At 41.2% G+C, this 26268-nt stretch overlaps 2 protein-coding genes across 3 annotated transcripts; one reads left to right on the forward strand and one right to left on the reverse strand.

The window, feature by feature from the left end:
* Positions 1 to 4: 4 nt before the first annotated feature.
* Positions 5 to 15904, reverse strand: cnot6l (CCR4-NOT transcription complex, subunit 6-like). Of its 2 annotated transcripts, XM_072387287.1 has the most exons (13): positions 15804 to 15904; positions 15594 to 15707; positions 12874 to 12995; positions 12299 to 12485; positions 11006 to 11091; positions 10745 to 10834; positions 10561 to 10629; positions 9745 to 9902; positions 8858 to 9012; positions 8589 to 8740; positions 7747 to 7974; positions 6590 to 6792; positions 5 to 5290 (listed from the first exon to the last, which is right to left on the reverse strand). In XM_072387287.1, exons 3-13 carry the CDS (start codon positions 12983 to 12985, stop codon positions 5069 to 5071), a joined length of 1662 nt encoding a protein of 553 aa, XP_072243388.1. In that variant the 5' UTR covers positions 12986 to 12995; positions 15594 to 15707; positions 15804 to 15904; the 3' UTR covers positions 5 to 5068. The 2 variants fall into 2 exon arrangements, with proteins under 2 accessions (XP_072243388.1, XP_072243387.1); XM_072387286.1 differs by lacking the exon at positions 15594 to 15707.
* A 512-nt stretch (positions 15905 to 16416) lies between these two features.
* On the forward strand, positions 16417 to 25795 carry mrpl1 (mitochondrial ribosomal protein L1). Its single transcript, XM_072386917.1, has 9 exons — positions 16417 to 16504; positions 16958 to 17066; positions 17220 to 17490; positions 19093 to 19176; positions 19513 to 19584; positions 20130 to 20241; positions 20529 to 20629; positions 20953 to 21034; positions 25500 to 25795. Exons 1-9 carry the CDS (start codon positions 16429 to 16431, stop codon positions 25601 to 25603), a joined length of 1011 nt encoding a protein of 336 aa, XP_072243018.1. The 5' UTR covers positions 16417 to 16428; the 3' UTR covers positions 25604 to 25795.
* The last annotated feature ends 473 nt before the right edge of the window (positions 25796 to 26268 follow it).

Below are 26268 nucleotides of genomic sequence, written 5' to 3' on the forward strand. Positions count from 1 at the left end.
TGACTTAAAAAAAGACATTTTATTGCCTACACAGGGTGTGCAGAGTCAGGGCTGTGTGTGGAGAGACGATACAAGTGTTGCTGAGAATGTTTGCTTTCCACTGCGGTGTAATGGCTCACATTCAGATGTGTCCCTTGTTGAGTCCTCATTTATTTGTGGAAAAGTCCTAACTTCATATCAGTTCAGGTACAAGTGTTTGGGTTCTTTTTGGAAAACCCCCAGAACACCAACAGTTTTATTTCAAACTGCCAATATTGTATTGGCCGATATTCTTGAGTATCTTAAATCCCTTGTGGAGGCAGCCTCATAATGGAACTCGGCACCATCCCACATTAGACCTCTTGCGTGTTAAATGCCTGCTAGTATCAGATTCCTGGCTCTGGAAATCAGGAGTTCGTTAAGCTTCACAGATGAAGCTTTGACAAACATGACTTCACATCACTCAATAAGGATTTATACAGACGACCCAGCACCGAGCATGTTAGATTCTTTTGGTATGTATAGTTGCCCTCCTGCGTTTTAAGTTATTTCTTTACTGTAAAGAATCTAAACCTTCTCTCATTTCAGGCTGCAGGGATTTAACCTCCACTCAGGACCCACATTATGTTTAAGTGGGTCCAGATGACTTTAGGAAAACTAAACTGAATTCTTTTAATCATAAACGGGACCTCAACAAAGGACAGATCTGTAGTTTAGCTTTCTGTGTCAGGGACTCCAATCTGTGTCCCGCTCATCAAGTAAAACAAACTTCCACTTGTCCTCTCAGGCCAACTGGAACTCGTGCCGCTGCACTTTTTTGACATTCAATTGTTATGCATAATTTGGCTTCCACAATTCATAACCTGGCCTGTATAGCGTTAGTAGCTCCTCACCACTCAGCTGCAGGTTTTCCTTCCAACCGAATGCAAACAGACAGCTGTCAGCGGTGGAGGCGGGTCGGACTGAAAACCTATGTGGTGAGAAACTACCTACATAAAACCTGCTGACAGTCATTGTTGCATTTAACAGGTTTAAATGTAGTTCTTAAAATTTCTTTTCAGAAATCATGTAGCACCTTTGTTGGTGACTGCTGGTGGCTGAAGATCCACAACCAGTTTAACTTCACTCATTACATATTAATAAAACTGATGTTCTGAAAGGCAGAAGCTTTTCAATAGTTCCTCTTGATATACTATTATCATTAAACACATCCAGAAAAAAAACACTTTGAATTCATATTTTCCTGATATAACATTAGTCAGAACACACAACATGTCTAAAGGTTCAGATTTAAAAGTCTGCATAATCTTAATTTTTACCAGACTCGTTTTGTGTGTTTTTGAATTCTCTAATGTGCAGATTATTGGAAACATTTCTGCAGCATCCTTGAAGTTCAGCAGCCTTTTCCTTTCATCAAATTCAACGTGTCTAATTTGTCCAAAATTGCCCCACAATCCCCACTTTCCTCATGAAACGTTGCCGGGTGCCCACCGGACAGCATCACATGGCAACCTCCAGCACACATCTGTAAAATCAGTCTGCATTAAAACGAGCAGAGAAATAAACGCATGGCCACAAATGGAGCACAAGGAGTTTTACATTCAGAAATGACATGTGATGATGGTTGTGAAGACTGGAAACCACCACAAACATGCGTGAGATTGACATTAAGACATAAATTACTGATGGAGACCAGGATTGGTGGTTGGATTAGTTAAAAAAAGACACCAGTCTAAGGTGAGCAATGATTCCTCAGTTTAAATTCCCCACAAAAACATCCCCAAATGTTGGTTTGGAGGGATGAACGGATGGCTGGGTTAATCTCTGAGCATCTTGGTCTCATGGGCAGTGCTGCTGTACAAACTAGGCACGTTGTTTGTAGAAAAAGTACATAAAGGTGCGCTCTACTGAGACAAAAGTAACAGGTCACGATGTTATCGTGAAATAGCTGTAAAAGGCGGTTGAGGATGTTATGTGAAGATGCGTGTGAAGAAAGATGTAAAATCTATCCGCAAAACCATTTTCTTTGAACTTTAAAAAAAAAAAAAAAAAGGGGGATAAAACAAAACTATTTGGATTAAGCATCATCTTAAAGCATGAAAAGCTTTGACACGATACTTAAATGTGCAATGAAGAAATAAAAGCCATCAACACAAACTGCTTTCAGACCTATAACATTTATGTTTTTTTCTCAAAAACTCGGTAATACTGAATTGAACAAAGTACCAATTGAAAGACTGCATGTGAGACAGAAAATGCCCGTAGTTCCAAAACAAAGTTGGACAGAGACACTGGGTCTCCACAGGAGTATCAGAGACAGCTGGAGGTGGTATTCACATGAGTACCGGGCAAAGGAAGAAGTACAACACCAAGTACATCTTTGATTTGTGAGAAAAACTGCACCCCTTTCAGGAGAAAGGAACACTCCTCTCACAGATGTGAGAGCTGCACCAAAGACATTTAATTATATACAGCTGTTGTACAAAATCAGAAAACCCTGGGAGGTTAGTTCAGGAGTGAAGTATCGGCCTCAAAATGCTCACAAAGATCAACTCCTCCAGAAATTAAAGTTTACAAATTGGTGTCAAATCAAGTGCAACTGAAGCATAGCCCAATGGATTAAAGCAGATGTTTTAGGGTGGTGCCTTTTATTCCAAAGTGACGACTTTCCAAGTTAAATACTAAACAGAGCAAATGTTTTAATAAAACTAATCTAATTTGAAACAGTCAGCGTCTACCGGACACTGCAGTATAAAATGTGCCAGATATGTAAAACACTGAGTGCACAGGCAGCAAATAGAGCCGAGTATCAAACTTCTAAATGATCCTAAAAATGGAGTAAGATTTGAACATTTTAAGCTAGTGTCAAATGCCTGATCAGAGAAAAAAATGGAATTATTCCCGATTAAAACCTAAATTTTGCCAGTTTTTAAATTGCATCACACAGATAAAGCAGCTGTTGGACTGTTTATGTGTAAACCAGTGGCTTCCTACTGCTAAATGAAACTATGCTCATTTGCATTTGGACTTCTGAGATTATTTAAACAAACTTTGTTGGTAATTTGGATTTTTAAAATTTAAGATTTCGAGCCGCTGGTTTATATAAGAAATGTATAAACCAATAAACCAAATTTCTTGAATAGAATTTCATCTATTCAAGAAATTCTCAAAACAGAGATAAAATGAGCATTTTTCCTTCAGTTTTGGTAACGGAGACTGGTCATGGTGCTAGTTTTGATGCTCAGTTTCCAACCCGCGTTATTCATCTCGTCGATATCACACCGATAGTTGACCCTCTCTAAAAGGCTTCGTAAGAAAACTAAACAGTTCATTTTTTAAAACTCGAGAGTCGGACGTCCATCTCATCCTATTTGCACCATTTGACGACCCAAAAATTTCAAAAGTTTCAGCTCCCCAGGTCACCCTCTCTGGGAAAGAAGTGAAAGTGCATCAGTAGTTTTATCAAAACTGCACGAAGACATGGGATTTATACAACAACAACAAATATGTACGCAAGTACATACATTACCTGTGCTTATAAAGGATTCTCAGAGCAACGGCTTCCTGTTTGGTTTTGCTCGAACATTGTGACTGAGTCTTTAGTGTGAGAGGTACTGCTAGATGCATAGCTCAGCCCTGAGTTACAACTTACATAAAGGGCTATTAGTTCTAATTATCCGACACAAATATAGAAAGATTAGAGTTCACAGGAATCTGGCATTTAAAAGCTCTAACTACCACTTTCACGGTGAGCCTTTTGGTAAATACATTCCGACTCTTGATAAGGAATCATTAACTGGTTCTTCACAAAAGTTTTCTTTCTTCCTCTGGAATCAGCAAATAAACATCAGACAGATCGTGTGTCACTTGTTGTGGGAGACTCTTTGGCCAGTCAGCTGATGGGAAACTGATGGGATGATATTTTCTTTCAAGAGTTCAAAAACAAAAGGTCAAACGTTGGGAAGACCGTCATCTTTGCATGTCATGAACATATTTCATGTTAAAGCAAATGAAGAAGAATGGGACTGATTCTGTGAGCAGCCTGGCTCTGAATTAATCGTGTTGTTACATCACAGAGCTGCAGAAAACTCCTATATCTTTTTTTTTTTAGTACCGTGACACTGAAGCAAATGAGGTGAACAAAATACCTCTGAAAAGTTCCATAAAAACAATGAAAGTAAGATACAAAACCCGTATCATAGAAACAAAAAAACTGTGTAAAGTGAACGAAGCAGCACTCCGAGATGGCTTTCGCTTTGAGATTTGTTTGCTGGCAAGATCCTGTGCAGGTAACAGATCTTTTCTTGTTTGATTGTGACATCACAATGTCGAAAGAGGTGAAAATAGGATGCAGAAAAAAGACAAGAGCATCACCTGTGCTGTGACGTGGGATGATTTCACATTCAAATGCTACTTTTAAAAGTGGCTACTTTTTTTGATTGAATGAAGAACTTCAGAATCTCAAATGTGAACCAAAAACAAACTTTTCACATGTTCATAACCTACATTCAGCTGTTTTTAGTGTTACTTGTTTTATTAAAACGTGTCTTGGGAGTGAAAACAGTTCACGCTTCTGTAAACTGTGACTTTACATACAAGCTGTGGTGCAGCAACGGTATTATCTTAAAATGTTTCTTCATATCCGTGTGAAATGAAAACCAAACTCAAATGAAAGCCAGCTCATCTGCTGACATTTGTGTGGTAAATCTATCTTAAAACAGTTGATAGTGTTACTTTGCCGGTGTGGGAGCAGAATCTACGGGCCGCTGTGATCATGTCGAAGGCAAAAGAAAATGACATTGGAGATCACTTTAACAACTTCATCCTAAGCCCAGCATTTGGTTTCAAGCTTTTTCAAGGGGGGGAAATAAAACAAACACATGAAAGTGTGAAAAAAAACAAAGAGGAGAAACAAACGGGGCAAATACTTCACTCCTTTTGGGCAGGTGTGTCAGGGTTTAGGGGGTCAGATGGTGTCAGAGTTCGAATGTGACTGGTGAACTCTACAGGATCTTGTATAAAGCTGGAAGGGGATGACAGTGTTTAAAAGCTGGGGTAAGACTGGTGGGCGGGGCTCCCTCGGGCTGCACTACCTGTGGACCGGTAGGTGCAGACCATTGAGGGGGTTGAGTGGGTGGGGCAGGGAAGGGTGCAGCTCCAGCTGGGCCAACAGAGAGAAGTGGTCCGAGGGGATGTGTGGGTGGGGGCAGCCAGTGATGCTGTTGTCTATGAGCCACTGGCTGTCGAGCGGTCCCAGGACGCCCAGGGCGCTCATATGCGTCTTGGAGAAGAAGATATAGTCGATGACACCCTGCAGACACAAAGACGCCATCAATGTGGGAAAAGGACATTTTCACTCTTGATGGATTTAGTCTCAATTAGGGAAACACTTCAGAATTTAACCAGCAGCTGAATTATTCTGGCAGATAATCACCAGAAAAGCAGTCATTTTGTTGTTATAAGTGTCAGAACTGGTGCTGGGGAAGGCTCACGATTGCCTGTGGTTTCAACTGCATGCATTAAATGAAGCAGAAAGTTGTGACGGCTGCAGCTTAATATGTTCCTTTTCTCCAGTAACTCTCTTTCTTCTTTTCTTAAACACTGAGCTGTTGCTCTTAGGGTCTTTAGTCTGTACAGACTCTGAATTCAGGCTGAAGTCTATAAATCACTTCTTGTGTTTTCCGTTCCACTGCGGTTGGCAGATCTCGCATTCGTATCACTGCATGTTGAAGTTCGCATAGAGGAAAAAACCTCTCAACCTAACAGCTCATCAACTTTCAGGAAATGCTACTAAAGCCCTTTGGATGGGTATGAGAACATAAGCTTGACTCATTTCGTTCTATCCCACTGATTATTAATTAGTCATATAAGTAGTTGATGTAGTTGTGCTGTTGTAAAGCAAAATAAGAAGAGAACTGCACAGAGCAGAGGTTCTCCGACTGTAAAAAGTCCCCACAAGGAAGGGAAAACCTCGAGCCATGATGCAACTTGGAGCAGAAACCCATTAATATGTGTGACAGCTGCCTGTGTGACTCATTTGAAACCAAAGCCAAAATGATGACAATGAAAGAACGAGACAGGGGCCGAGATTTTAGAAAAAAAGCACAGAAATGTGTTGTTCGGCAGCACTGTGACGTAACTCATTGTCCCACTGGAATCTTCCACAGCAAACAGCTCGTAATGATAAAAACAATCCACACGTATTAATGCGTCTAACAGTAAATACAGTCTCACGCCTGCTGGATTTATGCTTTAACCACTCACTGTTTCTGCTCTTTAATTTGATGCTCAGTTTACCAAAACTTCATATTTTCCAGTCAGATACTAAATGAAAATGGATCTAAACTTTTGTCAGCTGCTTTTTCAAAAAGGGAACCAAAGAGACTTTAGTTTTGGTGGAAAGCACTGAGCCCGAGCCTTTTTTGAAGTGGCAGAAGTGGGAATTTTGTGCCATCTAAAATGAAAACAGTTGTTCAAGTTTGATGGTTTCTTTAGACATTTCCTACCATGCAGACATGACTGCAGCCTGTAAGTGCAATAAAAGACACCCAGAAGTGTAAACTCGTGCAGCCAGCATTGGAAAACCATCAGTTAAGTGCGTATTTTCTACCTTGAAGTCGTACGTGTAGTTGGTGTAAGGCATCAGATTGCTGTCGTAGGCGCTCTTCAGCTGGAAACTGTGTGAGATGCTTCCGTCCGAGTTGCCGTTCTTGCCATTGCAGTTGAAGTTGGTCAGACATTCGTTGTAGCGCAGCTCCTTAAAGTCTTTGTGGTTGTCGGCCACTCCTCCGTTGCTCAGGTATTCCACCACACCTGGATCCAAGAGCAGGAAGAGTTTCAGAGCTCTGATTTAATTCAGTGGATGACGGGGTTCCAATGTGCCATCAGTTGGCTGAAAGGACTGAACTGGAGCGATTACAGTCAAACACCAACAATATTACTGAAGCTGAAAGGTAGCGCTGATACATTTTATAGCAAGTGGCTTCCCTTTCTTACATTCTTCCACTCTCTCCAGTCCCTGCCCCCTGATAGACGGAGATCCCCCCCCCTTCTCTCTTTCTTCTTCTTCCTTTTAATTTTTGCTTTCTTTCTTTTTATATTTTATTTTTTTATTAATTTTTATTTATACTGTGCAGCTTTAATCCTTAATTATTACTTAAAGTGATTTTCAGTTATTTATTACGACGAAGTATTAGGGCCACATTTAAAAAAAAATTGGAGGGAATTAATTACGAGATTAAAGTCGTTATTGGTGGGTTGTTCTACTTAAAAAGGAAAAGGTGCAACAGCACATAAGGTTAATGTAATGCTATAGGCTACACGTTAAACGTTAATTAAACGGTTCTGCTCACTGATAGAATATTTAAGACTTTATTCTCGTAATTTATTCCCCCCTAATTTATTTATTTATTTTTTAATATGGCCCTAATACTCGTAATCGTCGTAATTTATTTATCATTATCATTGCTATTATTTTCATTGAATTGTGTCATGTTTTGTTCACATGACCACATTCATCTTAGGAGGCAGACTGTAAGTCTTGCTCTTAACCCATGGAGATGCACAGTATTCTTATGGTATCAATATGTGTATCTTGTTAACTGTCATACAGAGATGATGTGATCCTCAAAGTAAATCTGACTCTGATTCCTGTTCTAATGTGCCTTACTTCCTAATAAAAAAAAAACAAAAAACAATATTACTGATGCTGAAAAGGTCTACGAGTGCGAAAGTTGTCAGAGCTCTTAACAATCGAGGCAACCATACCAGAGTCTGGCAGTGAGTTGAGGTCAGCACACAGGACGATGGGGATAGAGGACGGGTCAGAGGTCGGTGAGCCTGTCACCACTGAGCCCGAGGCCCTCTCAGCGATGCTCTTCAGCTCCGACAGAAACATCATGGTTTGTATCAACTTGACGTCGGAGTACTCGGGGTCCCAGTGCATGTGGGCGTTAGCCACCAGGATCAGCTGCCTGTCCTGTGGTGGCTTCATGTCTGAAAATAGAGACGAAGAAAAGGAGAAAGGATTCTATCTGAGAAAAAGTCCACTGCACAATAACACAAATTAACAGGAAAAAGCCAGAAAAGCCTAAAATAAGTTGACTGATTACATAATATCGTTAAATCTCAACAAAACAGACTGATGAACAGGATGCTGTCCGAGCAGGATCCTCCTGTAAAGCATTTTGCTCACATTGCATTAAAAATCAATTGTGACATCTTGTGGAAAAAATAAACTATTGCACATAAACTTTCATTTAGACATTTTATTTAGATTAGACATATTATGGACTGCTGATTTATTTATTCATAGTTTTGTGTCTTTTTGGTGGAAAAGTTGCAGCAGTCAGCTGTTCACACCATGTTGAAACCATTCGTTGATTAGTGAGCTGTGATTGGTCCATTTCACTTGTTTATGATGTTATTATTAAAAAAACACAATGAAGTGATAATAATTAACAGACTGATTGAAAAATAGAACTTATTTCTTCACTGCCTCCACTTTTGGGCTTTAAGTGTGAAAAGTTTGACTGATTGCAGCACAATGCATTACGATCTCTGAGTTTAAAGTTTAGGAGGTCGTTCACAGACGGATCGACTGTTCTTACCTCCAGAGAACATGTCCTTATTGACCTCCAGCAGAACAGCCACTCCAATGTTGTCTTTGGTCATCACTCTGTTCAACATGACCTCGGATCCCTCAGAGTTTGCCATGGCAACCTGATTGAACTCCACAGTGTGTTTCTGGACCAAAGTAAACCTGCAGAACAGAAGTAGCATAAATTGCTGTCACAGTCCGCCTCAAACCAGCTTCTCTGACAACAAATCCTGTGACCCCGGAAGCTTGTTTTGTAAAGTGTGAAACTCTTAAGCTCACTTGTCAGTCTTGAAGAATACAGCACAGCCATCCACGTGTTTCCTTTCCTGTTCTGAGACCAGTTTGGCACGAGATTTGGGACAGAAGTATCCATCGTAGCCACGATCCTTTAGTGTTTCCAGAAACAATGTGTAGTACTGCTCTGTTTCCACCTCCTGCAGACACACAGAAGAGGATGATCATCCCAGGGTCGACACATGTTTACAGTGCAGAAGGTTAAAAAAGAATCACATTCAAAGTTAGTCTTTCACCCTTTCACTTTAGCTATGTTTTCATTCAATTGTCAAGCTAATTTGAAGCAGGGATTAGCTTCCCGGGAGCTGATCTGAAGTGACGACACAAAGCTGCATAGTGTCGCAGGTGATGCTTGAGGTTGAGGCTACGATGCACGTGGCTGTGAAAGACACAGTCAGAGTCGCTACCCGGAAACAAAGCTTGACGAAGAAGACAACGGTTGCATACAAGGGAAAAATGACTTTTCAGATGTTGTGATTATTCTTTACTGTGAATGCTGAGCATGTTTATTCAGGAGGGGCAGGTTCACATTATTCGTTATTCTCCCAAAGTGCTTAAACTCTTTTTCAAAGAATAACACCGACAAATGTCAACAGACAACTGCTCTCCAACACTGCTGAACCCTGTCAGCACAGATGTGTGACATGTTGGCACAGCTGAGGTGGACATGTTGGAAACAAGTGCCCTCCCCCATGAAAATCAGTTAAAGGCTGACTGAAGCTGGAAACAGAGCTAAAACTCAGGCAATCTGACCACGACTGACTGCCAACCCAATCTAATGCTTTTTGAATGTTTCAGTCGCCACACGTCTTTTGAGAACCAGTCTACTTGTAAGTGTAACCTTGCAAACATAAAGCCAACATCTGCCTCACCTGCAGGCTGATAATGTCAACGTCACAGTTGGTGATTTCCTCCATGATGCCTTTCTTCCGGTACTCCCAGTTCAAGGCCCAGGACGGACAGTAGCCATACAGCTGTCGCGTAGCGTACTTGTCACACAGGACGTTGTAGCACATGACTGTGAACACGGCTGCAGGGGCGCACACAAAAGTAGAAAAGATGTAAACCAAAATAATAGTTAAAACGTTACTTTTACATATACAGCAACTACAATGACTGACACAAGTGATGCAACTGATGGTCTGATGATTTCAGGCCATTTTCAGCTAAATATGTTCACATTTGACTGGTTCTCCAAGCGTCTTTCTACTGAATCTCTACCAAACCTGAGGGCGCCACGTTGGGCTGTGTGAGGTCGATAATAAGATGGTCAACTTAAACATGAATTATCGTACTTTGGATGAAAGTTGAATTTACAACAAGCAGGATTATATAACAAAGATGTTATGATCCTGTCATTGACCAAAATTTAAGGTCACTTGAAAAGCAAATCAAAAGAGGCTTTAATGTGCTTTATGAACACAGAGTTTTATCTTTGTGCTTCAAAATGACAGAAAAATAAATTATCTTAAATTACTTAAAACGTATCCAAACAAAAAACTTGCATCAGTCTGGTTTTCAGTCGGAGAGACTAAATTAAAAACATTATTAAGCTGTGTGCAGACATGAGTGATAATTAGCAGTTGGCCATGTTGTAGCCATGTTCATTCCATGGTGAAAAAAGAATGGGCATATAGTGAGACAACAGGAGGACTGAGGTGCACGTTGCTGTTGTCCGATAAACTGACCTGTAGGGATCATTTGGTCTCGCTCTTTGAGAGTGATCCAAGGTCTTTGGGGGAGCTGCTCTGGGTGCACTGGAAAAATGGGAGGGCAGGGGAAAAGAGGGATTAGTGCTCATGAGTCTGTGGCAGACACACTATAACAGACACACGGTGTGCTGCAGTGAGATGAAGCAGCTGAGCAATTAACCTGCTAGATTGTCGAGCATGTAGTTCAAAAGCTTTCTGGTTCCGTCGGGCTCCTGGTACAAGTTGAGGATGTCTTGGGACAAAGGATTGCCTGCAATAAAACCAGTTAGTTATAAATACAACCCGAACGTAGACGTGTAAAACAGCCTGATTTATTCATCGACCAACGTGTGGCTCGAAGTTTTATTTTAGGACAGAACAATAAATAATAAACAGAACGAGCGGATGTTTAAGCTGCTTCAAAATAAAAGAGTTTTCTCACCTTTTAGCCCCAGGGTTTGTAACTGGAAAAGTCTCCCAAGTTCATAAGGCAGAACTCGTAAAAGATTGTTGTTTAAAAGCAATTCCCTGCAAAGAATGGGACAAAAGAAGAGATAAAATCAGTTATTTAAGTCAGGCTTGTCTTAAATTCCTTGTCACTGGTCTATTGACGCAGCGAGCTGTGGGCTGTGTCAGTAGAATAAAGTTTTCTGCCACCTCTAACTTTCTCTGTGGGAGCATAGCCAAATCTTAGCTGGCTGATTTTCAATCATAGTTTCAGATGAATCTAGCCATCTGACAAAAGAAACTGAAAAATATGTGAATGAGAGCAGCTTTTTTGGACATTTATTTGTATTAATATACACTTAAACTGGACTGATTTATCAAAAAGATGGAACTCTGGAGCATTTGCAGAGCCTCTAGGCCTGTCTGAGTCTAACTGAGAGTGATTCACTCCCCACCTGCCTTATCTGGGGATATTAGTCTGGTTTTAGTTGGACTAACACGTCTCCCTGCATTCAAAAAGTGCAGGTTGGGTCAAACTAACACAATCATTTGTTTTTTTCCTAGTGTCATTCAAACATCCTCAGTACATGCAGTGCAGTACAACTGTTGTCCTTTCAAAAAGCTAACAACTCAACACGTCCGGCAGTGAAAATATCCTTCTGTCATAGTTTCCCGTTGAAAGGATACACTTACACCAAGTGTTTGCTTTTTTTTAGAGAAGTTACACACACATGAAACTTTAGGACAAGTTGACTGATCTCTACTTCTGCTATTTACCCGATTAAAAACAATGGCTTGGTGGCCTTCATCAGAGCACAAAGGAAAAAACAGGCCATAAGCTTAAAAGATCACATGACATTTAACGTCCTACGGTCACATTTTTTAACATTAATTACAGCAGCGTGAAAAAATGGTGTGAAACTGAAGTTTAACGGTATAATGCTGTGTTTCTCTGTTTTAAAACACATTTCATGAGAGAAACTAAAGTCCTTCAGTCCAACTGGAGACATCTTGTAGCTAAACGCTACTTTGTGTGATGGCTGGAACAAGTTGGTGGGCAGCTGTGTGTGTGTGTGTGTGTGTGTGTGTGTGTGTGTGTGTGTGTGTGTGTGTGTGTACTTTCCATCTACTTGTGATATCAAACATCGGAATATCTTGGTGTTCACTTTTCATTAAGCACAACCGTTCTCTAAAGCTGTGTGAAACCGCATTCTCGCGCCTCTCAAACGTTCAGAGGACGCTGCTTCTTACACCGGCTGTGACAGAATGGCTCAGCAGAACATTCTACCTGAGAGAGACCATGTTGCCCAGTTCGGCGGGCAAACTGCGGAGCTTATTGGACGACAGGTTCAGGTAGACCAGGTTGGGCAGCTTGGCGATGTCGGGCGGGATGCGAGTCAGGTTGTTGTCGTTGATGTGCAGCGCCGTCAAGTGGGTTAACGTCCATAACGAGCTGCTCAGACTCCTCACCCGTCCTGCATCAAGGGGAATTTCTTTAAAATACCATCAACTTATACCTGAGCCACAAACGTGTTCACATTTATTTCCCATGTCAGAATGCAAGCTGCTTCCTCGTCTACACGCTAAATCCTTACTTGTTTATGTGCTACAACTGAATTACTGGTTTCAGCAACATCAGAAGTTAAAAACTGTAGCCCAGCTTCAGTTTGCATGTACAAACAATCACCCTGAATGTCTTCAGCTGAGCCACGGCAGTCATTCTGGCAACCGATGCTCTGAGGGCCTCTACATTTATCTGTTTGATCCCAGATCTGCGCCCCAGCTCAAAGCCTTCGTTGTTTGTGTTTTGTTTTGCTTTTTTCTCCAATGGAAGCTGGTCCGATGGGAATTAGTTGAACTAACCAGATATCTCGAGCTCAGCCCAGTGAGACTTCTTCCCACTGGCCACCTCCTCAGTTGACATGATGGTGTAACATCTGCGGGGATCTGGAGGATCATATTTTTCCTTTGGCATACCTGTTAATCTGCAAATAAAGGAAAAAAACAAAGATTTTGTTTGAATACACCCAAAAAGACCTGAAACCTGTATATGTAGAGGACTCAACATATTATTTCTACCTGGTAGAAATAAAATTAAAACATGTAGACTTAAAATTGAAGACTTCATCCTCGTTCTGCCATTTTTGGTCAACACTGATATTTCATTTTAAAGCCTTTATCCATGGATGTCGTTGAGGTGTCGATATAATCGTGCATCTCACTTAGAAATTAGGACAAAATTTCTCAAATTGATCACAGAATAGTTGCTAATTAATGCTCTGCAGACCAATTAATTACAGTACAACAACTTACAGTGTTACGCTTTCTCAGGGCAGTAAAAACCTCCAACAACAACAACGACCACTGATTGTCATAAAGATCTGATCCAATTCCTTATTTTCTCTCCCGTCTCTGCTCCAGTCAGACGTTTGAAACCCAGTCGGAATAACCACATAAATAACCACCAGGTTTTCTACGAGGCTTATGAATCCAACAACCTGAGACAGCGTGTACTAGCATTTGACTGCTGGGTGGAGGTGTATCCACCCTGACCATGACACACAGTCTCGACCAAGACAAACCTAAAAAAACCAAAGCAAACACCTGGAGACTCATTGGCAAGAATCTAAAGAGCTCAGACACTGATGTAATATGTCCAGATGACATTCAGCTTGCGTCTAAAGGGATCTGTTTTAGCCTTGCAGTTTAAATTCAGCCGGAGGACTTTATGATGACAGCAGGGAAACAAACATTAGATCTTAAAGCCACAGAAGCTGAATAAAGACTTTTTATATTTACAGCAGGACACTTGGAGCAGCTAACTGAGCAGCCTATAAAATCACAGGGCTAAGCCCTAAAAGTGACTCATTTAAAAAACCTTCTCATTTGATTTAGAATGGCTTCTTGTTTTAAGGCATCTCTATTGAAACATGTCGTAATAAGAGGGGTAAAGTGTGTGCGTGTAGAAAATGTTACGTGACCTCTAAAGTCTCTCCAGACTCGAGCCTTTTATCCTCAGAATTCTTTCGCAGTTCTTTTTTAAACTTTGATAATTCCTCTAAAACAAGGTTAAACTGTCTCCCAGAACTCATTTATTGGACAATTACACAATATTAGATTAGGATTTGCAAAAAATGTAGGTTGAATAATCTAATAACTTTATAGTTAATGAAAATGTTACATGAACCCGAGAGCTTTGAATGATTTCAATGGTTACCCAAAGATGGATACTTCAGTGATATTTGACTTAGCTCTGTGTTTAATTAGCTACTGATCTATACTTTATAAACATGTAATACAAAGAGAAGTGTTCTTTCTTTAAAAACTATCCGCTTATTGATTAACTATATATATATATATATATATATACATAAATGCATTTGTCAGCAAGCGTTCAGATTCACTTATTTCATTTATCAGAGCTGGACAAATACACATATGCATGTTATACGCTTGGACAGAACTGAGCTCTCTATTTTCTACACCTGCTCCGTCCTGTTCGGAGTCGCGGGGCAGCTGGAGCGAGAAAGAGGTTACGTCCAAAGACGTGTCCCCAGTCCATTACTGGGCCAACACGGAGATAAAGGAGACAAACTACCAGGGTCTCCCAAAACTTAACCAGAATGTCTGAACACAAACATGCATTCAAACAATGCGTTCAGATGTTTAAACATAGAAATATGTCACTGAAATGGGATTAATTACGAAGCATCATTATCTGAGAGACCAGATATCTTGAGCTTACAGCACAATAGTGTGACACCTGACTCTGAACTAAATGTCCTTGATGAATAACATGACTATTAGCGTTTCCCTTGATTACTTGAGCATTACTTGTAAACAGTAGAAGGAAACGACATAAAAAATCATCAATAAGAAAAATGTGCCCCGATGATCAGCCTCTGATGATTGCCTCTGGAGCGGCCATAAAAAGTTGGAGGTGTTTTCAGCAGGAGTCTGTTATTTAAATCCCTGTCCTGTCAGCAGCAGCACGCATGGCTCTGAAGCACATGTTCCAAACGTGTAATATTACATGGCCTATGAGCACCGTGCATGTGAACATGAGAGGTGCGCAGAGGTGAGGAACAAGGTGCACACTGTTTTGTGCCTGCATCTATAAGGTTGGCCGAGGTGAACAAGTTTGGAAAATAATTACATAACCTGTTAACACACTACCAGGTCACAAATAAGCTGCAGGCAGACATATGGCCTCCTATCATTTCATATCACAACCATCTAGAGACACGCATAAAATTGCAATTACTGAAGCGACTGTCATCCCATGGCAGAGACCGTTTCAATATTTTAGACTCCAGGAGAAATCACAGTTAAACTACAGAAGTGCTAAAGCTGGAATTACTTTTGCAAGGTGGGAGAGTGGGTAAATGGAAAAAATCCAGCCATGGCAACTGCTCAAACAGCTGAGGGACGAGGGTCCAAACATAGCTAGAATGTCAAAAGTGACAAGCACATAACGTAGGGCCCCTGAAGTTCGGCCCACCTGACACCAAGGTAAACACGCCCTCAACTTATGCGTTTATCGATACATACTTATGATACGGAAAAACAGCGTCAAGACAAACCCCAATTACGTTCATGGTGCACCGCTTTCAAAGCACGGCGCTGGATTTGTTTGGCTAGCGGCTGCTGAGCGTACGCCACACGGGCTTACCGAGGCTGACTGCGGGGGAGACAAGCTGGCAAGAATGGAGACGGATTTAGCTGTTAACTTCACCCGAAACAGCTCGGTTAAGGTGGCTGCTACATAAATGCAAAATCAGGCTAGACATTACCTTCATTCGGGGGCAGTAGAAGACGATTTATTGAGGGAATTAGTAGAGACATGCAGACGCGGTTGTTGAACCCGTTTAGACCCTGAACGTCTCGGAAACAGAAGGAAAAAACAACAAACGCTACTTCCGCTCGTGATCGTCCAACGAGAGCGCGCCTCCCAAATTTTTTTGCAACCTTTCTCATGTCACCCAAAATTTGGGAAATTGTTCATTTTTAACGTAAAAAGAAACAGATATCACGGTCATCAAGCAGCAGTTTGGAATCCAATATTTGTAGGACATTTTTTTGTAAAAAGTCTTTATATATTATTTATTTAAAGAGACTACAGGGTCTTTGTTTATGGTTGTTCTAAAACAAACATACAAACACAAATACAACTAAAAAAAGTATAGTATAGTAGTAGTAGCAGTTGTTGTATATAGAAGTAGTTTTTTAGTATCAAAAATATGATAAAAATAATTTTGAACTTCACCAAATATGAGAATGTGTTTTTCAGATTCCTTATACATACCTGACATTTTATACAAGTTCTTCATATTCCGCAATTTGTGAGATAACTACGAAATGTGGGTTTGTGATTGAAGATTTGAACGTTTTTTTTTTTTTTTCAAGCGGAACCATTAGATGCAACCGCTGTTCTCACACGGACCACCAGCAGAGTTCCCAAACATGGCAACCTGCGCGCGGACTATGTGGAAAGGTCAGTTGTTAAAGTGTTAATCGTGTTTCTTTTTTTCCGGGCATGTATTTGCATTGAGGTGCTTGAAGAGTTTGTTCCTTCATACGTTTAGTTTGGTTTCCGGGTCCATTTGAAAAGTTACACCTTTTAGCCTCACAGCTGTCCGTTAGCTAACCCCGAAACGATGAAGGAAAATTACGATATGTTGGTACCCATGATAAGAGTGAATGAGTGAGGGGAATTGGGCATCATTACATGGATATAAACTCTCGCTGTGTTCTGCTTTGGTGAAGCTGAGATATATTTTGCAGCCTCCTTCTTGTGCTGTGTGGAATATAAGCTCAGACACAAAATGTTTGCCTCAAATTGTGGAATGCAGTTTGATGTCGTGTCCCTTGACATCCATTTTACATGGATAAGATAGAAGTGAACTCTTTATTAATTTCTCATGGAGCTTGTCTTCGTCTTGTCCAGTTTTAGCAGGATGTCAGCGGCACCTGCTGAGTGCCAGCGGTCCCACTTCCGCAGGCGTATCGCACACTGCTCCGAGGAATCTGCGGGTCAGGACTTTTGCAGCTGTGAAGTAAGTTAACGCACGTCTTCATTTTCCAGCTTGAAGCTTCACCCTCCCAACACTTTAGCACATTAAGTCCATACCCACCTCTTTAGTGTGCACGATGCAGGTTGTAAATGCTCGATGACTCTCCCGTTTAACGCAAGTCCTATTGACTGCCAGGGCCCTGAAAAAAGACAAAAAAAAGGAGGATGCAGAGAAGGAGGAAAAGAAAGAGAAGATTGTCATTGATGACAAAGACAGACACAAGCCTTTTGGGAAGACGGCATGGGCGCCGGTGGATGATGTGTACGTGACGAGGTACTATCCCAGGAAGAGCTACAGTCCAGCCGCTGCCATCGACTTGCTGAAGAAATTCCAGATGTTGGACTTCACTCCCCTCAATCAGCCCGTTTACATTGATCTGAGGCTGGACATGAAACTGGAGAAAAAGGTAGCAGCTGCAGTTATGTTCTTTGCTTATGTTTGGAAGTCTAATCAGAAAGTCAACGCTTCCACGTATTTTTTTTCTTGATCAAAGCAAAGTAGATCTTTAAAGTCACATTTTGTATTTGTCCCAAATCATTTCCAACTTGAGGTTCATTGTAGAGTTTCCGGGGTCTAACTGGTGCTCCCACGACAGAAAACATGGTTCCACAAGTTTGACGCAGAGTCCCCAGATGTCGACCAGCTTCTGAAAAATGTCATCGTTCACAACTGCATGAATTGTGCAATAGTTATAAACTTTGCACCACGTGTCAATTCACAGGGATTAGCTTGCTTTTGCTCACTTTTGCCAAGTAACAACAATTAAAAGAACTAAATTGTCACTCCAAACGAAACTGTTGTGTCGTCAGCGTTGATGTAAAGAAAGAAAATGAACCCCAGTTAGTGCAGGTGTAAAACTGTCTTTGATGGTTATTGTGAGACATTGCACTTGTCTCTGCTCATGGTTTGTATTTGTAATTATTTTCTACACCCATCAGAGACATTTTTATTATTCATAATTCACATTTATTTATTTTTTCTTACATCAGGAGTTGCCTTTACTTTGAATGTTAAGGCCAACCAATTACAACAAATGCCATCTCAAGGCATTTCATAATCCAATCAAATTCAATTTATTAAATTCAAAATTAGTCCAATTCATACATACATTGCCAGTTCAAAGAAACAATTTCCTTCGGCCCAATCTCCCATCCTGAGCGTGCACGAGGCGACTGTGGAGAGGAAAAAAACCTCCCTTTTAACAGGAGGAAACCTCTGGCAGAACCAGACTCAGGCAGGACGACCATCCGCCTCGAGCAGCTGGGGTTCCAGAAGACAAATATTTTTTAATTTCTCTGATTTCCCAAAAAGTTGCATTACAGCCCAGCAGAGTGAGCTTTTGTCACATCTTTGTCACTAAGGCTCATCACAAGTCGGCATGTATTGATTGCCCGAGTTCCACCTTTAAACACATCTGCTTTCCTGGCTTCATGTGCACGACCCCATTTGTTACAGTACACATTTTTTCTCACCATTGTATCTCAGAATGTAGCACCTGGCTTTTGCTAAATCATCCAGCTGGATCCTCAGAACAGACAATCATCAAAAAGCTGATGAGGGCTGATCGCCTGCCGGTTGTATCTGTTTACAGACTCATTTTTGCTGTCAGACTTAGTTGAACAGAGTCCCTGTTCTTGCTTTTATCGTCACATCTTACTTCCACTAAAATGAGACGTATATGGCATCGATCTTTGAAGCACGAGCAGTTTTAATGAGTGAGCTGAAAATGGCGTAACAGAGGAATTAGTTTGTTTCCACATCACAGAGACTAACTCTGCCTCAGCCTCATCTGTCTGCAGAACTAATGCTTTTTATGTGATGAATTAGGAACACCACAGAGACATGAGGATTTAAATGCTGTTGGAATAGATTTAACACTTGATTACCCGGTGTTGGCCTGTGATTGATATTGCATTTTCCTCCTAATGTTTTATTCCAAATCTTTTATCTTCTTGCAGCATGCTGAGCACTCATAGCTGCAGAAAATAATCTTTTTTTCTCTCCTCAGAAAAGAATCGACCCCTTCGTCAGCACTGTGCATTTACCGCACTCCTTCAAAACAGAGAAGAACAAAGTTCTAGTTTTCACTGAGGTAAAGACTCTTTTTTTTTTTTTTTTTTAAATTAGACCTCACTTAATCCTCAACTCATAGGCAATATTGTGTCTGTTGATGATGAATTGTTTTAATTTTCTTTGAGCATGATTCAGATCGGCAGAAGCAGCACCTTTTCTTTTGTCAGCTGTGATGAATGGGCTTTGCTTGTGGTTATTTAGTTATTTATTATTTCTATCACAGGGTGAATTTGATTCATATTCCTGTCTGGTGACACAGGCTGTAACGAAGATGCACACGTTAACAACCATAATAAATGACTCTGGTGTACGCTCCCAAATCAGATTTAAATGACTCCTCTGTGTTTCCCTGCAGGATCCCAATCAAGCCAAAGTTGCTCAGGACAGTGGAGCAACATATGCTGGGGGAGTAGAGCTCATTCAGCAGGTGAGTCAGTCAAATAAGCACTGTGGTGCACTGATGACTTTAGTCAGTTCCAGTGGATGAACAGCAGGTGATTGAATATGTAGAAACATCTTGCTTAACAGTGATAAAATAGTTAGGCTGATGTTGGCTTAATTCATACAGGTTTGACTTGATGCATGTTGGCAGATGAATATTGTTGTTTTGTTGCCTCTTGTTGCCTCCTTGACTCCACCTTGGATAAGCAGAGGATAATCCATCAATGGATGGGTGCAGTAAATTGCAGTTTAGTGAACGTAATTATAACAAACTTGTTTTCCACATTCAGACTGCATCGGATTTGATGTTCATGTACAGCAGCTTCCTTTTAAGTATTCAAACTCAGAAAAGCAGATAAACAAGTTAAAACTTGATAGTTAGCGTTACTGTCTGTCAGCTTTGATGAAGCTCAAAGTCGTAAAGAGAAAATCAAACAGGCATGTGAACTTTGCAGGACTGTAAATGAAGGCATAAAATATTCAAAGTATTTAATTTCAAATTAATCTAATGTGAGTTCCCATCATTCCCAGATCCTGGACGATGAGGTTTCGGCTGACTTCTACGTAGCGGTTCCAGATATTCTGCCGAAGCTTGTGCCTCTGAAAAACAAACTGAGGAAGAAGTTTCCAAAGAGCAAGAGGGGTGAGCTGAGGGTGAAACCACCGTCTCACCCTTTTGTTTCTTGACTAATTGAAGCTGAATGATTTCACTTTGTGTGGGATTTCCTCTGAATAAACAGCTGTTTTAATTTGTCTCCAATAAGATGGACATTTTCCTCATTGTACTGTCGTACATATTTGTCATCGTGCTATTTCTCATGCAGACTCGTAACACTTATGGCAACAACTGCGACAGCTGAATGTCTGATTTGTGCATTTATCTGTCGCCACAGAGGACAGGAGTGCTGATCAGTTCTTTTCCGTTTACAGGCACAGTCAGCAACAACATTCCCCTGACACTGGAGTTGTTTCAAACCGGTCATGAGTACCTGGTGGAAAGTGACTGCTACATTAGGACCCAGATAGCTACGGTATGTCCGAACAAAGTGCACCATGGGTGATGACTGTTGCTGATGGTGGTATCTGAGAAAATGCCCTGCATGTTTTTGATGTTTCCCTCCTCCACCACACCTGATTCAAATGAATGGCTCCTTATCAGGCTGCAGAGCTTGATGACGAGCTGATCATTTGAATCAGGTGCGGTGGAGGATGGAAACATCAAAAACATGCAGGGCGCGGTGGGTCATGAGGACCAGAGTTGAGAAACACTGCTTTAAAGGCAGAGCATCATGATTGGATTTACTTTACTTTGATAAACGATAGATCTAAGTTCACTTTCTTTTGTCCTCTGCAGCTTGACATGCCCACTGAGCACATCTTTGCCAACATGCAGACCGTCCTGATTGATGTTTGTTCACACCGGCCCGCCAACATGGGTACGTTCACCAACACCTGAAACAATCACGCCACAAAACCCCCGGCAGCTCCAGCTGATGCGTCCTCCATAACTGCTTTGACTGCTGTTTGGGATAAAAAAAAAAGATAATTTTCATTCACTGAAATGTTTTTTTAGAGGGGAAATGCTTTCACCTGCTGGCTGCTCTTTAGTTCCCCCTGCAGTTCAGTTCACAGTAGAGCCCTGCACCGGACTGTTTTCTTCATTCCGCTCCCGCCGAATTTCTGTCAACTCCCGCCCGCACCTGCAAAACTTTGAGAGTTTATGCCCGCACGATAATAGAAATGCACTGACTTTGTGTCTTCTCTCGTCCCGCAGTGTTTTTTTTTTTTTTTTAGCTGCCTGCACCCACCCGCAGCAAAGTTCAAACCTCCCGCTCCCGCGAGATTTGAGTTGGGTCCCAATGCAGCCCTGTAGGTCACAGCTCTGTTGCCAGACTGTTGCAGACAGCAGGAGGAATTAGCAACATTCCAGACAGGTGTTCTTTGGGATTTTGGTTAATTAAGATTTTTCAACCTTTTACATCAAGCAGTGGAGTTACTGAGCCGCGTTTTAAACAAAGCAAAGTCAAATTTCCCCATCTCCTATTTTCCTTTTAACTATCAAATGAAGGTAATGTATTTTAAATGGGACTGATGTTCAAAACTCAATATTTCTCATCAGTGTTTTAGCCTGTTTACTCTCTGTTATTTCTAATTACAGCTCCTTTGAAATGCCCTCCTCAACACTCTTTGAGTCTGTGTTTGACTATCTGTGGAACCTCTACGTACCTCTGTGGTATTCGTAAATCTTTCTCCCAACATGCAGTCCTAACCCTACTCTAAAAAAGCAGTTTGCTCTGGTGAGGCGGCCGGTTTTATGAACTGAGCAGGGAAGCAGAGGAGTTTGAGTGAGGAGCTTTTCAGTATTTGGGAGTTAATTAGATCGTTTTTGTCTTTACTTTGCATCAATAAAGATTCAGAATGAAATCATTAGCTAACTGGCCCTTACAGGAGGAAGACTTATTGATTTTGAGCTTGTTGAATAAATTGTCATTAACATTTGCTGCTTTAAAGAAAACTGCAGAGCTTTCAGAAACATTTGTGACCTTTTTAAAGCTGGAACTGCCCATCAGAATCTCTACTTTACCCACTCATCTCGAGTCTCTCTTCTTCGATATCAGTGCAACTTAAACATTTGTTTAGAACAAACTTTGTTGGTTGCAGTTTGCATTTTGTGCCACCAGATGTCCCCACACCCTAACCGCCGACTCTTTAAAACAATAAGTCAGTAGATTTCTGTCCACCAAGGTTTGTAAAATGCTTTTAAATTGACATTCTTCTCTTTTTTTATTTGATTAAGTCTGTAATGTTAATAGTATAATTTGAATGTAGCCTTAATCAGGATCCAGATGATTTTAATACAGATCGAACGGGTATAAAACACAGTCAATGCTTCACATTTGAGTAAATTGAGTAAATGTTTTTGAGTAAATGGTGAAAATACTCAGTTTTGAGATGTTTCCCTGGTTACTAAACAAAAAGAATAGAAAAACTCAGAAAAGAAGCAAAGGGGAAAAAACCCAAACTTCCTTGTTGGAGGTCATTAAACAGTTTCACTCTGCTGCACAGCAGCTCAACGCAGCAGCAGGTCTGTGCTCGCAGCAGATGCTTCTGGTTGAAGTGCTCACTGTAAACCTGAGAGTGTGCAGTTTTAGCCTGATGAAGATCCTCACGGGACTTCTCACCCTGAAAGTCTTAAAGCTCCGCTGAACCTGCTCTGCTCCATGAAGCGTCCCCTGCTCTGCCCTGGCTGTGTGAAATGTCTCACTTGCAGCCTCATTACAGCTCTGCAGTTTTCATAGCTGAGCGCCTTTTTTGCGATGAAGGCGTCGTGTCAAGCTAAGCCACCTGGGATTTCTGGACTCTTGTCAGCAGAGACCCCTCTTTGAGTTTGTGCCAGCAACCATTACACAGCAGTTCAGCTTCACTACGAGATGAGCACAAGGACTGCAGAATTGAATTACTTCTGCAGCCAGCAGTCAAGCATCAGAGGATGTGAACACTTGAACCATAGTTTAGCTTCTTGTTTTTCATTAATGTAAAGACATAATGTTTTTCAAGAGCCGTTTAGATACAAGCTAATGGCCTACATGGACAGAAACAAGAGGGAGCTGCACAGATAAATGCTTAAAACAGAGAACATAGTATGGAAATGCAACGTGTGGGTGAGGGAAACAAGAAAATCTCAGGGGATCATGGGAGCTATTAAAGACAAAAGTACAAAATGCTGATGAATGAAGAATGCACACAACAGGAGATGTGATGCTGAGACAGGAGACATAAAGACAGCAGGGAACTTTCATTTCTTCAAATAAACACCGAAGACTTTAGAACATAATGTCGTGCAAACTTCTACTCAGCAGGATCTGCATCATTATACAGACACTCTTGTGCTGTTATGTTCAAAATAACTTTTCCAAACACATTTTATCCGTCCGTTTTCTAAAGACTGCTTAAGCAGAATTACAACCCAGCAGCAGCAGTGGGATACATACGATAAAGGTTTCTGAGCTCTGCTACAGAAACTGAGCTCAGCAAATGGTCCGTTTCTGCTGGAGGCTCTTTAACTGTTTCACATGACAAAGATGACCGACGATAAGTTTAATGAGCTCTTTAGGCCCTTTTCCCATTTGGTATTCTTTTGTGTCCCGTGTGATCCGATCCCAAGTGGACAGCTTTAAGCATGTGTTTTTTCTTCATTTGCATCTTTAGAGCAGTTATTCACTCTGTAATTAAACACGTTGGTTCCATAACACGGTCAGCTATTTAAAAAAGGAGCATGTTTCAGGTTAGCCTTAGTCGCATTTATTTAAGAATGATTCTATTTCCCATTTCAATAATGTCAGTTCAGTAACGGACGCGGTAAGAGAGACGTACGGAACAATGGTGTGAATGTTGCAGAGCTCAGTGTCTGCTCACCTGAATGAAGGCTCACAAAGAGACGCTTTTAAACTTCCTTTCTGTGTCAGCCTCTGAACGTATTCAACCAAAAACACTAACTTTACTGTTGGAGAACATCCACAAAGTGTTTGCGCCGTGAAATACGCAGCAACAACACATTCCCCCCTGGCTGCGGTGTGCAGCGCTAAGTTCTGCTTTGTTACATTAAAACACCGGTTTTTGGGGAGCAGTGACGTGCGCGGTTTGGCTCTAAACAAAGCTGCTAAAGGCGGATCCCCGACTGATGGCACAGATTGGACTTTTGGCTTTGAGCTTCGTGGCTTTGTTCTCTGTCGCTGCAGAAGCTGACACAAAAGACGAGCTGGAGGTTTTCTGTGAATTATACAGCCCGAGAGTTTGGACGCTGCTTTTTACAGGGTGTGCTGAGAAAGTGGAAACTTTACTGTTTGGACTGAGTCACGTGAGGTGGGTAGGATCCTCTTCTGTGGCCCCAGGACACATTTGTGTTCACACAGCTTAATGGAAAGTCCACCCGCGTCCCAGACCACCTCTGAATATCGCCCAATCACCTAGGGTTGGGCGATATGGCAAAAATATCATATCATGATTTTTTTTTAAATAAAATCACGATTTTGATTTTATCATGATCTTAAATTGAAAAACAGACAATTTAGTCCAAAGAACCTTTCTTAACAGACATTCTCAACATTCTAATAAAGTGCATTCTTGCAGAAGTAGTAACAGAAAGTGAAAGTAATTTTTGGAGTGCCTTGGTCAAACGCCTGTGTTAATGTTGTCTGTTTTGGTTTTACGCTGGCTGCTGCCTCCGCCTGTCACGCTCTCAACATCCTGTTTGGGATTCTTCAAGTGATTGAACAGGTTCGTCGTGTTGCCACCCACCATGCGAACCGTTTCTGTGCAAACTTTGCAAATTACATTTGCTGGCGCTTGATCAGTTGCAAAAAATCCAAACCAATTCCATATAATGGAGGTGAATTTTTTTTTAGCGACATTTCAGCCATGGCTGAAGACACAAACAAGGAGGCGGGTAAGAACGCGCGTCACTGCCCGTAATTCGCTGTGATTGGTCGGTCAGGTTGACGACGTAATACAACTGGTGCGTCGGTTCATCAGCACAGAACTGTAATTTATAGAATGTGCCGGAGACGATCCCACGATGTCTGCAGTTTGACAGATTGTCTTCACGTTGTAATCCTTCACGCTCTAATATCGTCATATCGCCCACCCCTAATTCACACCTGTGTTCAGAACCATCCACTTGTTATTGGATCAGCGTGTTACTACCCGGTCTGAACAGGACCTTAGTGTCTCTTGTTGCTCTAAATGCTGTTTCAGAAACATTTCCTCTAACTACAGTGTGTGATTTCTGTGGTTGTCTGTATGATATTTAAAATCGTTAGCTGGGGGAGATTTTGGTCAAATAAGGTCTTTGTTATTCACATGCTTTGTTTTCCGCTTCTTGCCTCCTTTTCCTCTCATCAGGGCCTTTCATCGAGCGAGCGATCATCACCAGTCAAACCAGCGAAGCCGTTTGGTTCAAGAGTGAAGACGTTTTGCCCAAAGCAGACCCAACTTCAGCGGAATGACTCCTCCTCCTTCAGATTGTACATAATGACTTTACCTAATAAAGTTTCAGCTCTGACTATGACTCCTCAGCACTTTTCTCTTGAAGGATCCCAGGAGGTGGAAGTGGGACAAGACGTACAAGGTGACCAGGACAGAAAAGTGCATTTGATTAATATTAATTCATGCTGAGCCACAGCCCAAAGCTCAGTGGTTTATGAAAAAGGATTCAGATTAAGCAACATAGCAACAGCATTTCTTGATTTATATTCTTTGTTATTTTATTACATTTATGATTCGAATATCCCACGTTCAGTCCTATTCACCCAATGTTCAATCAGGTGTTTTGACTTATTTTGAAATCAGATGTGAAAACCTTAAAAAGAATAACATTTGTTTTCCTAATTTAACTGTCATCAGCAGTTAGGAGGCCAGGCTCAAATATATTTCTGTTGTTAGGTGTTCAAACCTGGAAGGCTCAATTATCCCAAATCTTCTCAGGGTTGTTGCTACATCATATAATGAGATTCTTTACAAGGTTCCAGCTTTGTGTCAGCAGTGTGTGTTTGTCTTTATCCTCTTTTGACACAATTCCTTCGATCACAGAGCCAGCTTTAAAAAGAAATGCTTCCTCAGTTTTGGGATTAAACATCAAGCTCTGACCTCTAACAGAAGTGGAATTCAGACA

Source organism: Leuresthes tenuis, unplaced genomic scaffold (genome assembly GCF_036924035.1).
Source record: "Leuresthes tenuis unplaced genomic scaffold, fLeuTen1.0.hap1 SCAF_6, whole genome shotgun sequence".
NCBI classification, from domain to species: Eukaryota; Metazoa; Chordata; class Actinopteri; order Atheriniformes; family Atherinopsidae; genus Leuresthes; species Leuresthes tenuis.

What these genes read in the sequence shown, in the direction of transcription:
- mrpl1 (XM_072386917.1), top strand. Translation starts at nt 16,429, where the DNA reads ATGCAACCGCTGTTCTCACACGGACCACCAGCAGAGTTCCCAAACATG. An exon ending in AAGTTCTAGTTTTCACTGAG is followed by an intron (nt 19,177 to 19,512) that starts GTAAAGACTCTT and finishes GTTTCCCTGCAG; the next exon opens with GATCCCAATCAAGCCAAAGT. An exon ending in GAGTAGAGCTCATTCAGCAG is followed by an intron (nt 19,585 to 20,129) that starts GTGAGTCAGTCA and finishes CATCATTCCCAG; the next exon opens with ATCCTGGACGATGAGGTTTC.
- cnot6l (XM_072387286.1), bottom strand. Translation starts at nt 12,985, where the DNA reads ATGCCAAAGGAAAAATATGATCCTCCAGATCCCCGCAGATGTTACACC. An exon ending in GGCAACATGGTCTCTCTCAG is followed by an intron (nt 11,092 to 12,298) that starts GTAGAATGTTCT and finishes CATTCTTTGCAG; the next exon opens with GGAATTGCTTTTAAACAACA. An exon ending in AGACCAAATGATCCCTACAG is followed by an intron (nt 9,903 to 10,560) that starts GTCAGTTTATCG and finishes GCGCCCCTGCAG; the next exon opens with CCGTGTTCACAGTCATGTGC.